This window comes from Bos taurus, chromosome 23 (assembly GCF_002263795.3).
Source record: "Bos taurus isolate L1 Dominette 01449 registration number 42190680 breed Hereford chromosome 23, ARS-UCD2.0, whole genome shotgun sequence".
NCBI lineage: Eukaryota > Metazoa > Chordata > Mammalia > Artiodactyla > Bovidae > Bos > Bos taurus.
In genome coordinates this window covers 33401853-33417814 of record NC_037350.1, presented here as the reverse complement: position 1 = coordinate 33417814, position 15962 = coordinate 33401853, and the positions used below count along the sequence as shown (strand labels likewise).

The window sequence follows — 15962 nt, the reverse complement described above, 5'->3', positions numbered from 1 at the left end:
GATGAAAAATGTAATTTATTTCTACTGACAGATATTAATTGCTGTGTTAGAAAACGTTTGAACCATTCCTGATAAGGAAAAACGGTAACATAAATGCCTCAAAAACAACTGCAAGGGAAGAGGCATAGTTCTAATCATAAAAACTCCCATAGAATAAGGAAAGGCAATTTCTCAAAGAGGACATCTATTATTAAAATTTGCAAGTCGTTGCCATGACACAGTAGGAAGGGGCTCAAATGTGAAGTCGCTTCCAGCAGGTCTAAAGTGTTATTAATCTCTGATAGAGCAGTGGACTAATTGGAGTTTAGGATTCTGCCTTGTTTCCTTAGCAAACTGTCTTTGTTAAGGCAAAACTGGATAGTTGCAGAACTTTCAGAACGGACAGGCACATATGTGTAGAACAGATTGCTCCTTGAAAACTGAACCCTAAATGGTCACAAATGAATCTCACTTATGGTTTAGCAGAGCCATGCTTTTCGCTTGTTACAACTAGAGCTACTCTAACTATTCGTGGATTTTCACCTGCTACTTTATAGATTATGGAATTTGGGTTGCAATGTTAGGTTACATCAGCTTCCACAGCTGGAGTGGCAGACAGAAGTCATCAGAAATTTCATGAAACTCTGCTATTTTCAAGACAACTCTAGGCAAGCTCCACCAACCTCATCGCCTCCCAAAACCTGTGTCAACACCCACACCATTTACACATTATCAGAGCCTGTCTCATCTCACCCATAGCTGGATACAGCAGTGCTTCTAACCTTCTGGTCTTGGCACCATTCTGACACCTCGGGTCTAGATTCTGTCCCCATATCCTTAGGTCCTTATTACTGGGGGGCTGGAAATTGAGTTAATCATGAACGGCCAGTGATTTCATCAATCATACCTACATAATGCAACCCCAAATGACCGGGTACAGAGAGCCTCTGGAAAGATGAACCCATCAGGTTGCTGGGGTGGGAGGAGGGGTGGTGCCCTTGGAGACGGCATGGAGGCTCTGTGCTCCACCTCCTCTCACCTTGCATCTCTCCCATCTGTTCTTGAGTTGCATGCTTTAAAATAAACCAGGAATAGTAAGCAAAGCACTTTCCTGAGTTCTGGGCGGGGGTGCACGGGTATGGTATAGAAACCCCCAACTTTATAGCCAAGTCAGACAGAATGTGAGGATAACCCAGAGTCCTGATACTTGCAACAGTCACCTGAAATGAGAGCTGCTTTTCAGGGCTGATCCCTTAAACCTACGGAGTCTGATGCTAACTCAGGCAGAGTCAGGACTGAATTGAATTGTAGGACACCCAGTTGATGTTGGTGAGTTGGAGAAATGGTGTGGAAAAGACCATGTATTTGGTGTCAGAAGGGAAAAAAAAAAAAAGACCTCACACTGAAAATGTTCTGTTTTTTTGATCTGGCTGCTAGTTACATGGGTCTACTCAGTTGTGCTGGAAAAGACTCTTGAGAGTCCCTTGGACTGCAAGGAGACCCAACCAGTCCATCCTAAAGGAGATCAGTCCTGAGCGTTCATTGGAAGGACTGATGCTGAAGCTGAAACTCCAATACTGTGGCCACCTTATGCGAAGAGCTGACTCATTGGAAAAGACCCTGATGCTGGGAGGGATTGGGGGCAGGAGAAGAAGGGGATGACAGAGGATGAGATGGCTGGATGGCATCACCGACTCGATGGACACGAGTTTGAGTGAGCTCCGGGAGTTGGTGATGGACAGGAAGGCCTGGCATGCTGTGATTCATGGGGTTGCAAAGAGCCAGACACAACTGAGCGACTGAACTGACTGGACTGACTGATTGACTCAATTTGCAAGATTCATCAAACTGTTGACTTATTTGAGCACTCTTCTGTATATATGTTAGTGAAAGTTGCTCAGTCATGTCCAACTCTTTGCGACCCCCGTGGACTATACAGTCCATGGAATTCTTCGGGCCAAAACACTGGAGTGGGTAGCCTTTCCCTTCTCCAGGGGATCTTCCCAACCCAGGTATTGAAGCCAGTTCTCCTGTATTGCAGGCAGATTCTTTACCAGCTGAGCCACCAGGGAAGCCCAAGAATACTGGAGTGGGTAGTCTATCCCTTTTCCAGGAGATCTTCCCAACCCGGGGGATTGAACCAGGGTCTCCTGCATTGCAGGTAGATTCTTTACCAACTGAGCTATCAGGGAAGCCCAAATATGTTATATGGTATATGCCCCTGAAAAGTTTATTTTTAAAAAATGTGCCCAGGGTATACCAGTGTATGTGTCTATGTAGCCACTCGCTCTTCTGACAGATCCTGGGCTGCCCAAGGAAAGAGAAAGATCTCCAAAACTTCAGACATTTCTTCTCCTTGGAGCTTAAGAGAATAGAGTACAAAAAAAAAAAAAAAGAAACAGAGAAGAGTGAGTAGCCTGGGTCTGTGTGGGAACAAGAGAATCATCAGGAAGCTGACCGAGCCTCCTGTAAAATTTCATGGCGGGGGTGGGGGCGCTCAATTGAAAGTTATGCTCCACCATTTAAAGTGAGAAAATAGAAATGTAAATAATCTCCAATCCAAAGTGGCTTTTAAATCCTCTATTAATGGAAAATTCGATATGTAGACAGTACTACACAAAGAATAATTTCACAGTATAAATTGAGGAAAATTTATCAGTTCAGCTTAGTTTTAATAGCCTCAGTTTTTTAGTGGTATCTTCTTAAAACTGTTATCTTGGCAGCACAGTACACCAATTCAGGGGCCATCGAACCAGGTAGATTTTCTAAATCAAATTATAAGGAGATTAATGTTTCAGTTTTCCCCACGTAGAGCCATATATTGCACCTCAGCTTTAATATTGATTTCTTAAGTAAGCAGTCTTTTTCTCTAACCAATTACCTCCCCTTGAATTTAAACAAAATATCTCCACTTACATGGATGCATATCTCTTTTGCCTGGACACTCTGGCAGACAGAGACCTTGTGAATCTCTATGTTACTGGGAGATATCTGATTAGCCAATTTGATTTAATCAAGCTAACTCTCACCAAGAAATGTCATCATAAATGATTGCAATGCCTAAATTCAAATAAAAGCATAGCAAAAAAAATGTCATACTTTGGAAAGTATGTTTGGAAAAATTCCATCATGCTCTCATCACACTTTATGGAGAGCTAACTATTAATATATGTTAGCAACTGAGCCAGATGCTGGACCCTGGAGAAGATGAATAATGCACTGATAAGGAGGAGTCCTGGCTCACGAACTGTTCACAGACCAGTGGGAAAAGGCCATGTAATGTGCACTATGGCACAGTCACGTACTGCTGTTGGAGCCAGAGAGAGGAAGACTCAACGCTGAGTGTCGGGACCAACGTGACAGAAGCCACGACGCCACAGTGAGTCTTACAGGTGATAAAGTTGATGGGAACTGGGAGGGTATTCTAGGCCCATACAGAGGACATGCAACAGTTCATGCCATCAGCTCTAGATGAGTCCTGTGACATGCATGCCAGAGGCTGGCAGAAGATGAAGTGGGAAAGGAAGGCCATGAACAAGAGAAGCTCCTAAAGGAATTCCATTAGAAACGGGTTTGCGGTTTTAGGACATGGCTGGCAGTTATGAAGGACAGACTGGGAAGGCACTCAGGAGATCTGACCTAGAAGGCTACAGAAGTCTACAGGATATACAGGGAGCTTAAATCAGGAGGGACCAGGGGAGCAGAACCAGATTCAAGAGACTCTGTGCAAATTAGCCCTGACTGAGGGACAAGCAGGGACAAGGGAGACTGAGGGACAAGGAAAAGTCTAGGCTGACTCTAACGTTAACAGGATTAAAATGATGGGAGGCATGAGGGGAAGGGGATTAGAAAGGAATGGAGCAGGGACTGGTCTTGTCCTGGATTTCCACTGCCAGCTGGTAGGAACTATAGATGCCTCCTCTGACCCCGCCCACGAACAACCACTCCCAGGCTTCCTTCTGGCTTCACTGTATGGTGAGACAAGGAATATGTGAGGAAAACTAAATATACAGAGGCAACTCAAGGCTTGGAGAATTTTTTTTTAGACATATGCATGTAGGGTGCCTGGGAAAAATCAAGGTAAACATTGCAAGTAGTCAGAAATAGAACCCTTAGTCTAAGAAAAGTGGTTGAACCTGGAGACAAATTCCCGTGTCCTATCCATAAGGATGCGTTAAGGGTGTTTCGTGGTGAGGGATACATAAGAATGGAACTCCTTCAGTCACTTTAAGGACAAGTCACCATTTTTGTTGTTTTGATGGGCAACGGCCTTCAATGTAAACTGTGATGTTCTCTGTCACCATTATGATTTTTAAGAAGAGTACATGAGCACCTCTGAGTTAATCTGAGAAAGGATATAAAAATAACATTATAAGATTAAGCCATCCAGGAAAAGCCCAGAGGGGAAAAAAAGACCAGCAAATAAACAAAAAATCACAGCAATTCTCCACTGTCCAATAAACAAATCTGTGAAATCCCTGTCCTTCCCTGCCCATGTTAAATTAAATTACTATTCTAATTTGGAGGATTAATTAACATTTAACTACTCTGGGTTTAAGGAGGGTTCAGGATGGGGAACACATGTATACTGGTGGTGGATTCATTTTGATATTTGGCAAAACTAATACAATTATGTAAAGTTTAAAAATAAAATAAAATTAAAAAATAAAAATAAAAAAATAAAATAAAATGCATTCAAAATTTAAAAATGCTGAACTCAGTCTTGGTTTTCCTTCCTCCCATCCCCCATTCTATGCCCAGAATATCTCTCAAATATCAGTTCCCGATCTCAACAGTCATATGTAGACTCCCTTCCCTGCTCTCAAAGCCTTTTCCATGAACCCTCTTCTGCTATCCATAATATCCGACTTTGACCTACAGAAGTTTTTGAGTCTCCAACTCAATTTTAATCTTCATGAGAAGAAAATCATGTTTTTCCCCATCTTTATGCCTCTCCTCCAAGGAGCAGAATCATCATGCTGACAGTAAAATGCAACGAAGCAAATAGAGAAAGATTAACCTAGAAACTGACTGGAGTGAAAGAAAATGAATGAGTAGGGATATTTTTGGCTTTTAAAAATGTTTTAGAAGGAATGATTTTGCCCCCACCCCACCGCTGACCTTTTTCTTCTTCTCTTTCCTCCTACTTCTTTCTTTTTTTTTTTTAATTTAATTTTATTTTTTAAACTTTACATAATTGTATTAGTTTTGCCAAATATCGAAATGAATCCGCCACAGGTATACATGTGTTCCCCATCCGGAACCCTCCTCCCTCCTCCCTCCCCATACCATCCCTCTGGGTCGTCCCAGTGCACTAGCCCCAGGCATCCAGTATCGTGCATCGAACCTGGACTGGCAACTCGTTTCTTACATGATATTTTACATGTTTCAATGTCATTCTCCCAAATCTTCCCACCCTCTCCCTCTCCCACAGAGTCCATAAGACTGTTCTATACATCAGTGTCTCTTTTGCTGTCTCGTACACCGGGTTATTGTTACCATCTTTCTAAATTCCATATATATGCGTTAGTATACTGTATTTATGTTTTTCCTTCTGGCTTACTTCACTCTGTATAATAGGCTCCAGTTTCATCCACCTCATTAGAACTGATTCAAATGTATTCACTTGCCACCCTGGTCTGAAGCTCAAAGCTAAGGAAGTCTCTGTAGAATGATGAAAAACTCAAAGAAGGTTGGTAGGCTTAGAAAGAAGTAGGAGGGCTTAGAAAGAAGTAGGAGGGCTTAGAAAGAAGTAGGAGGTCTTTCCTCCTACTTCTTTCTAAGCCTACCAACCTTCTTTGAGTTTTTCATCATTCTACAGAGACTTCCTTAGCTTTGAGCTTCAGACCAGTTTTCCTCCTACTTCTTTCTAAGCCTACCAACCTTCTTTGAGTTTTTCATCATTCTACAGAGACTTCCTTAGCTTTGAGCTTCAGACCAGGGTGGCAAGTGAGTCTTTAAAGGGAGAGAAAGGGAAGCAATAAGAAGGCAGCTACCTGGGGCAACATGAATTAATAATGGATCCCCTCCCTAATGTAAACTGGGGTAACCATCATGGGAAACAATAGAGAGGTTCCTTAGAAAACAAAAATAGAGCTACCATATGATCCAGCAATCCCACTCCTGGGCATATATCCAGACCAAATTATAACTCAAAAAGATACACACAACTCTTAGGTTCACAGCACCACTACTGACAAAAGCCAAGACATGGGAACAACCTACATGTCCATCAATAGATGAATGGATAAAGGTGATGTGGTGTGTATTTATATACATAAAGGAACACTACTCAGCCATAAAAGAGAACAAAATAATGCCACCTGCAGCAGCATGGATGGACCTAGAGATTATCATATAAGCAAAGTCAGTCAGAAAGAGAAAGACAAATAACATACGATGTCATTTATATGTACAGTCTAAACTAGGATACAAAGAAATGTATCTACAAAAGGGAAACAGACTCATAGATGACAGATCAGACTTGGGGCTGCCAAGGTGGAGGAGTACTGGGGCGGGAAGGACTGGCAGTTTAGGATTAGCAGATGCAAATTATTATATATAGGATGGATAAACAACAAGGTCCTACTGTAAGCACAGGGAGCTATATTCAATATTCTGTGATAAACCAAAATGGAAAAGAATATGAAAAAGAAGATACATATGCATATATATATAACTAAATCACTTTGCTGTACAACAGAAATTAACATTGTAAATCAACTATACTTCAATAAAATTTAAAAATTCAAGAATTAAAAAAACAATGAGGACCCTCCTCACTTCCCCATCTCCAGGCTCCCTAATTCTAGATACTAAAGTTCTTCATTTCTGACGTGGAGACCATTCAAACTAATTCATATCTCCTTACATAGATACTGCTATTAACCACTAGCCTCTTCAGGCACTTTGTACTTTATCCAAGTGTTTTCACATTCATTTTCATTAACGTTCCATTATGATGAAAATGCTAAATAACCATAATCGTGCTTCTAAATTAGAACCTCAGGGTGAACCTGGGAATAAAGTCTAAAGAGAATTTGATGATTCTCTCAACTAATTTCTAAAAATTAGACAGCAAACCTGCCTGCCTCATGAGTGAAAAATTGCCTTATATCTATCTACTACAGAAAATTTTTATTCCTTTTGTCCCTTCCATCTGATGTTTGCTCCGAAAATAAAAATTCCTAAGGGGTGAACTCATCCATCTAAATGCTATCGGGTGCTGTGGTAATTAGATCTGGAACTCTTGTTTCAGTTAGCAAAACTTACCAAGCTGAAAGTGTAATAGATCCAAAACATTCGAGGATGAAAAGCACCAGAGAAAATATGGAGACCGTTTGTTAGTAACTGCGCTTACTAGTTCCTTTTAAGTTTCTGTCCTAGATGGCTAACCCTCTCATCTTTCAGAACAATGACAGCCCACAACACTCATTCCGAAATTAGATGAAGCCACTGGGCCCCCTGGTGACTCAGACAGTAAAGCGTCTGCCTGCAATGCGGGAGACCTGGGTTTGATCCCTGGGTTGGGAAGATCCCCTGGAGAAGGAAATGGCAATCCACTGCAGCACTCTTGCCTGGAAAACCCCATGGATGGAGGAGCCTGATAGGCTACAGTCCATGGAATCCCAAAGAGTCGGACTCGGCTGAGCAACTTCACTTTCACTTTCACTGAGAACTCTGGTGCCAGTGAGGAACAAAAGACATCTTCTTTAATTAAGTAAAAGTCATTGTTCCCTTTCGCTCTTAATACAACTTGGGCTTATCTCACATGGGAACTGTCTGTTCGTTCAATTGGATATTTTTGGTAGCTTTACAGTTATGGAGGAATAATCATTCATTTTCAGACTGCAAAATCTTCACCTCATACAAAAAAAAAAATTTAGAATCTTGAACTATCATTTTCTTTGAATCCCTAAGTACAGTTTAAATCCATTTTCTTGCTATTATTTGTTGGTGTTCAATGACTCTACAGAATGACTCTGCTTTTGTTTTTGATCTGAGATGTCAATGCATTTTTATCTTTCCTGGTGCTGTGCACAGAAGGTTTCTGACCCTGATCTAGGAACAGTGACTAGAGGAAGACCACTGCACTGATGGAACATAAACTTCAGAGTTGCACCATTAACTCTGCGTTTGGAATTGGTCACCCTTAATTTCAATCGTGACCAACCTACACACACACACAAACACACACACACTCTCAACACTGAGTGCTACTCTGAGCAGAATACTTTGCTGGCTGGTTATCTGTGTGTGTACGTGTGCACGTGTGTGAGCTCAGCTGTGTCCGACTCTTTGCAACCCTATGGACTGTAGTCCACCAGGTTCCTCTGTCCATGGCATTTTCCAGGCAAGAATACAGGAGTGGGTTGCCATTTCCTCCTCCAGGGCATCTTCCCCACCCAGAGCTTACCTGTGTCTCCAGTGTAAATGATGCCCTCGAAACTGCTGATCCTCTAATAGACCAAGCCCCTCTCCTGGTTTTATTTCAGTGCAGGGCTGGCAACAGAAAGAGGAAGTTGGGGAGGAGGAAATGTAATAAATCCCATGACTACTTCTTCCCCTTCCCTCCACCCTGTCACCTCCTACTATCGGCATCACAGACATTCCTGATATCAGAATCCACCAGGAAGTCCCTTGCTTCCCGTTTTTATCCTGAGTCGCCTGTGATGAGGAACCATGCAAGTGCCTGAGCTGGTTCATCAGCTGAATGAAAGCAGCTCAAGTTTCCATGTTTCCTGATCCGATTCTGAGGATGAACTGCTGTAACGCTTCAAGCTCAGGGTGACGCAGCAAACCCTATGCAGGTTGTAAGTATTAGAAAAATTCAAGAGCATGACTACCCAAGGGCGGTCACCCAGCAAGGTCACAATATTCAAACATCCTTCCCCGGCCATGCACCTGCCACCCATCATTCATGAGTCTAAACATCACACGATCCTTGGAAATTCATTGAACAATGCTGGGAACAAGCCAGGAACTACATCAAGGGTACTAGCCCGTGTGTGTCTACGAGCATGCCCACACGTGGAAACAGAAAGGGAATTGCATCCTTCAAAGGAAAACTAATCGTGGGGATTCCCTGACAGTCCAGTGGTTAGAACTTTGTCCTTCCACTACAGGGGGCACAGGTTCACTCTCTGGTAGGGAAATGAAGACCTCGCCTGCTGTGCTGCATGGCAAAAGGAAAAAAAAGGAACAGGTCTTGGTTTTGCTTACATTCTAATTGTTGTTACTTTAGTCATCTCCCACTCTTTTGAGACCCCATGGACTATAGACCACCAGGCTTCTCTGTGCATGGGATTTCCCAGACAAGAATACTGGAGTAGGTTGCCATTTCCTTCTCCAGGGATCTTCCCAAACCCACATCTCCTACACTGGCAGGCAGATTCTCTACCACTGAGTCACAGGGGAAAAAATTTTTAATACTCTGCTTTAAAAAATATATAGTTATCAATACCACATAAACCACAGCAGTACAGACTAAGCTATTTTCTCTATAGCTTTCCCAGTATTTCGAAGGAGCCTTAAACCCACTATACTTCCTGTGTTCCAAGAGCTCTAAAAACACTAAATTTTTTTATGTAAAAATTATTAAAAATATCAGTGAATACAATCAATCCCAAAATACTTTAAAGCAATCATTATTAAAATTTTTCTCAGAGAGGAGACCGTAACTAGTTAACAGCCTCTGAAACCTATCTTCAGGCACCACTCAGGTGGAAAGTGTAAGGAAAACATATGCTGGTCAGTTAAGCCGGTATTTAAATGCAGCACTAAAAATGCATTTCACGCCCAACTTCATCAATCACCAACCAATCTTACTTTGCATCTTGGCTACCAAAAGAAAATGAGATTTGCTTCCCTGAAGAAATATGTCAAAGCTCTGCTTGAATTATTAAGCTTTACTATTATAGAGAGAAACTGAGTCGGGGAAAAAAATGAAGAAAATAGAAAAAGAAATAAAATTAGACCCAGGTTGCCATCTACAGACTGTTATCAGCACTGCTCATTCCTGAAGCACTAGATATCAGAATATCAATAAATATCAGCAGAAACATAAAAGGCCAAAATGTATAACTATAATTGTAATAATTGCAAAAATCAAGATAGCCTATGAAGTCTCTCTTTTTTTCTAATTAATATGAGAACACTAAAGAACACTGATAAAAAATCTTCAAAATTTAACATATGCTCTGAAGGAAGCATAGTTATGCATCTTAACTCTAAAATTTTAACACTTAGAAATAAAATTGGATAGATTACATCATTCCAAATTCAAAATATTTTAAGCATCAAAAACTGTTTCATCTCTAAAATAGAATTCTTGCATTTTTTGATGTGATATTTGTATATATTGAGAATTGATAATCACAATAAGTCTAGCCAAAATCTGTCCCCATTCATGGTTACAAAATTTTTATTCTTGTAATAATTTTTAAGATCTTCCCTCTTAGCAACTTTCAAATATGCAATGCAGTATTAATTTCCTGCATTTTTGGCTCATTATCTTGATTCTCTATATACCTTTCCTTTCATTTTGTTTCAAGTTTTTATTGCTTTTCCCTTTCTAAAGAATAAGAGCCCTCTGGAGGCACAAATGTCCAAAATCACACACTTGGTTCTAATTACTAAAACAGATGCTATTAAAGCAAAAAGCAACTGCAATAATAACTGAATTTGGAGACTGAAGGAGGAAAAAGAAAGAGAGAAATAAAGACCAATATTTTTGCTAATATAACCTAGAAAATCGCCTTTTAAAGCCAAAGACATCTGGAGAGAGATCTGATAAGGAGAAACAGCTCAATTTTCAAAAGTAGGGATTTAAGCTAATATCCTTAAACTTATCAAGTGATGATTTAATCTTATAAACGGTACAAAAGCTTTTTTTCATTTTCCCTGGGAAAATTGTTTTGGAAGCCAAGATTCATTTTCCAGGTCATATGTTCTTTCTATCAAGATGAAAAGATACAAGATGCTTCGCCTAAACTCTTATATATGCTTCTAAATCCACGGTATAGGCCTCTTGTGCACATGTACTTGCTAAGTTGCTTCAGTCGTGTCCGACTCTGCGACCCCGTGGACTGTAGCCCGCCAGGCTCCTCTGTCCATGGGATTCTCCAGGCAAGAATACTGGAGTGGATTGCCATTTCCTTCTCCAGGGGATCTCCCTGACCCAGGGATCAAACCTGCGTCTCACGTCTCCTGCACTGGCAGGCAGGTTTTTCACCACTAGCACTAGCCCGAAAGCCTCTTACTGGGAACAAGAATTCCCCAAACCTTCATTTAAAAGACACCAGCCATTGTCCTATGTATCACCGGGATATAGCGGTGAAAACCTACTATCTACACATTATAAAACCACATTGCAAACTGTACTTAAAGTGGGCAATTAAAACCAGTGCAGATTCTCTAAAGACTGGGGAAGAATAGCTGAGGGCTTCTACATTTTCTTAGCACTTTAAAAATGTGACTTGTTTCCATGTTCAACATGTTTTGGTTATTTTCACCCCCACAGATGAAACTATCGTTGAAAACTATTTGTGGGGACTTCCCTGGCGGTCCAGTGGTTAAGACTTTGCTTTCCAAAGCAGCAGGTAGGGGTTTGATCCCTGGTCAGAGAGCTAAGATCCTACAAGCCTCACAGCCAAAACACTAAAAAAACTCAAAACAGAAGCAATATCATAACAAATTCAATAAACACTTTAAAAATGGCCCACATCAACAACAAATCTTTTAAAGAGATCCTTGAAAATATGGGGAAAAAAATCTTTAAAAAAAGAGAAAACTATGAATTTCTACAAAGGCAAAAACACTGATAATTCAACTTTTTAATAACAGTTACTTTCCTGTAAAACATGGAAATGCTGATTCAGCCTCTTGTGTTTCCATGTTTCCATGAATGAAATAACCTGAAGAGATGATGGTCCCCTCTCTCTTGAGGGAAAACTGCTAAATCTAAAGATTTTCAAAAAATAAATTGAGAGCAGGAGCTAGGATTTTCATAAGCCAATAAGAGCCACACAGAAAATAAGCAAGTAACATTTCATAAAAGCCTTTAATCGAAAATGATTCATGAAAAGTTTAACAGGAGTCTTGTTTCTTAGTGGATTTTAAAATATTACAGAGACATCTATTTTGTAACTTTCATCATTCATTCACCAATATTTATTAAGTGTCTCATCTCTCAGACCTAGTTATTGGGGATTGAAAAAAATAAACTAGTAAGACATATCCCATGGCCTTGATGGTTTTGCAATCTAGTATATACGGATTAAAATAAACCCTCTATTATGTTTAATGTTCACATGTAAGGCATGCTTTTCAGGCTAGCTTTTTCCTTTGGTGCCTGCCATACAACAATGGTAAAGAATCTGCCTGCAATGAAGGAGACCTGGGTTCAATCCCTGGGTCAGGAAGATTCCCTGGAGAAGGGAATGGCAACCCCACTCCAGTGTTCTCGCCTGGAGAATTCCATGGACAGAGGAGCCTGGCAGGCTACGCAGTCCATGGGGTCGCAAAGAGTCGGACACGACTGAGCGACTAACACTTTCACTTTTTCCATACAACAAGCATTCACTAAACATTCATTGACTACATTTTACCCTGGCTTCCCCACTTCATGGTCACTGGAAAGGACTGAACAAACTTAAAGATAAAATCAAAATTATAAAGATAAATCTTAATATGAACCCACATGTTACAGAAAGCTAATGGGGCCAAAGAAAGTTAAATGACTTGCCCAAAGTCAAGAGCAGAACTGGGACAAGAATCTAGGACTCTGGGCTTCCAGCTAATTATCATTTAAATCTCTGAAATCTTAAGCCCCCTCCACTTTCTTCTCTGTGGAATTGACTCCTTCATTTCACCTGCTCTTTTAACTTCATCTCGCACGTCTCTCTTCTGACCCTGTAACCATCTGAGCAGCATCTTCTAAGCCCTCACACAAGTTTGTGCTGTCTCCTTAGCAGAGAACCCCACATGAGCTGTGATTCTAATGTGACACTTTGTATGGACTTTGAAGTGAGCTGGAGCTCTCAGGAGGAAGACAGAGCTCTGGCCATGAATCTGAAACTTGATCCCATTCACCCCTTTTCAGAGCAGCCCAGCACGTCTTCCTGCGGAGGTGAGTGGATCCCAGGGGGAGGGAGAAGCAGTCACTCCTCCAGCGGTGTCCCAGCCAGCCCAGCTGCCCACAGCATCACCCGACACTCATGTGTTCACCCCACTGAGACCACGCTTGGAGTGAAACCAAAAAGAGCCCATCTTCACAAAAAGCTAATGTGAAAAGGTCACAATTCTGAGAGCATGCCTCCTTAGTCGACCCCATGGATCATACAGACCATGGCATACTCCAGGCCAGGAGTGGAATAGGTAGCCGTACCCTTCTCCAGGGGATCTTCCCAACCCAGGAATCGAACCCAGGTCTCACACATGCAGGTGGATTCTTTACCAGCTGAGCCACCGGGGAAGCCCTAGTTTATCACACTTTTATCCTATAATCTTGTATTAATGCAAAATGCTTTAAATTATTTTATACCGTCTCTCAACTGGTAATGCAAGGTATGTAACTATTAATAATTCAGTACATAGTGTTTATTGGTAAAGTTGTGTGGGTGTTCTCTTGGATATCAGTGAAACACCTTTTTGAAAAAGTGATCTGTGACTTAAAAGCAGTTAGTAATAAATGTGAACAAGAGTTGTAGACACACAAATAAGAGAGATCACAAGTAGGTGGTAAAAATATTAATCAAGCACTTTTAGCTGGAACACAGGATGGTAAAATTTACCTTTCTCAATAAGAACACTCAAGAAATATTTTCTCTTGAAGCGTATCCTCATAGCACAATTGCTAATTACAACTAGAAATTAAGTGTGATAAATACTAGCAATCTCTCATACACAGAAAGTCTTCTTTGAAAACTCTCATAAGTGACAAATACTCTGTGAATCCAGGAAAACAAACAGATCTACTTACAAATTAAAACGGTATCACAGCCTTAAGATAATGATCATCAGTAATAACAATATAATAATAATAACAAACTTACCACTGTTTGGGATTGTTTGTGGTGAACTCTTTAACTTGGCATTTTGTTTCCCTTTCGTGGGTTTTTCCGAATTCGCATGTTTTTTCCCTTTCCTCTTCGGGGGCTGAGGAGATGAGTTGTCACTGGATCCAACTGTCGACTTAGACTGGCGATCATTTCCCTACGTGGCAAAAGATTAACTCTTACTATCGGCTGATGAACGCCTTGAGTGGTAAGTACAAGTCACTAACGTGGTGAAAGGGGCAGGGGCCACAGGTGGGCGTTCTGTGCTGATTCTGCTTCTGTCTATTACCTACATTAAATTCTTCCCGGTGGCAGAGGAGGGGTCTACCAGGGGAAGGAGAATAAAAATAATAGCACTTGAGGGACTTCCCTGGCAGTCCAGGGGTTACAACTTCTCCTTCCAATGCAGGGTGTGCAGATGTAATCCCTGATCAGGGAACTAATCTCTCACATGCTTTGCAGTCCAAAAAAAAAAAAAACATAAAACAGAAGCAATATTGTAACAAATGTGAAAGACTTTAAAAAAATGGTCCACATCAAAAAATATTTTTAAACAAATAATAGCACTTGACAACTGCTGAGTGTTGATATGTACCGGGTGTTGCTATGAAACTGTCTCACTCAGTCCTCATAACCTGAGAAACAGGTACTGTTATCGCCCCATCGTATAGACAAGCAAATGAGGCTTAGAGGTTAAGCCTGGCCAAGGTCACATAGCCAGCAAGGACCAGAGCCAGTCTGCTGTCTCAACCATCCTCTTCCTCCTGCACCTTTCAGAAGAATCAGCAGATAGCTATTGGATGAGGAATGATGACAAAATCCAGTTTGATCAGCTGATTGAGAAATACCTTTTTAACTACTTGTCACAGTGAGCACACAGGTACCATCATACAAGCAGACGCACACTGTGCTTAAAGAAAACCTCTGATACTGACTCATCTGTCGGTGACTTCCACCATCTCTATGAATCACAGATCCAGAGCAACATAGACACAAGCAGCTCAAGACCACATACCCCCCACCACCATTCCTGCAAGACAACCCCGCTGACCACACCTGTGGCGGTTGCCTCTGATTCCCATGTGCATCTCGAAATGAAGACCTCGCATCTGAAAAGGGGGCTTCCCAGCATGAAGATGAGGTTGAGCTCAGCGGCTGCTGTGGTGGGCTCATGTACAGTTCCTGGGGAGCCACATAAGAGCCACTACAGTGCTGGTCACTGTACCCAAGGAACAGCTGTGCTGATTCTCAGTGCAAGACATTCCCTCCTAACAAGACAGCCTTGGCCTTAGGACACTCAGGTGCTACGCCTACCTGAATGTGTGAGGTGTGAGGCTGCAGGTAGCAGAAATAATGCAAGTTTTAGAGACCCTGACTCAGAGTCACGGCACTGCCACCAACCACCAATGGGACCTTGAGATAACTAGTTCCTACCTCTTGGAACCTGTTTCCTTATCAATTCAGTTGAGTTCAGTTCAGTTGCTCAGTCGTGTCCGACTCTTTGCAACCCCATGGACCCCTTATCAATTGAATGGGGTTAATGTGCCTGCTGTTAGGTCTCTTACATGAAATGAAATGGTAACATTTATAAAGTAACCGGTATAGTGCCTGGTGGGCTTCCCTTGTGGCTCGGCGGTAAAGAATCTGCCTGCAATGCAGGAGACGTGAGTTTGATGCTTGGGTAGGGAAGATCCCCTGGAGAAGGAAATGGCAGCCCATTCCAGAAGTCTTGTTTAGGAAATCCAAGGGACAGAGAAGCCTGGCAGACTACAGTCCATGGGTTTGCAAAAGAGTTGAACACAACTTACCAACTAAACAAAACAGTGTCTGGCATGTAGTTTTATTCAAAGACTATCAGAGGGCTTCCTCCAAGAGCAGAGAGTTAATATCTTTTTCTTAAAAATCATATCAAATTTACACCATATT

General features: G+C 41.4%; 1 protein-coding gene across 4 annotated transcripts in view; it reads right to left on the bottom strand.

The window, feature by feature from the left end:
• DCDC2 (doublecortin domain containing 2) overlaps positions 1-15962 on the bottom strand; it is a 150891-nt gene that overhangs the window by 67717 nt on the left and 67212 nt on the right. For all 4 annotated transcript variants that reach the window (XM_059880647.1, XM_059880649.1, XM_059880650.1 and 1 more), the window contains one exon: positions 14034-14193. In XM_059880647.1, coding sequence (XP_059736630.1) covers positions 14034-14193 — 160 coding nt within the window. The remainder of the gene's footprint in view (positions 1-14033; positions 14194-15962) is intronic.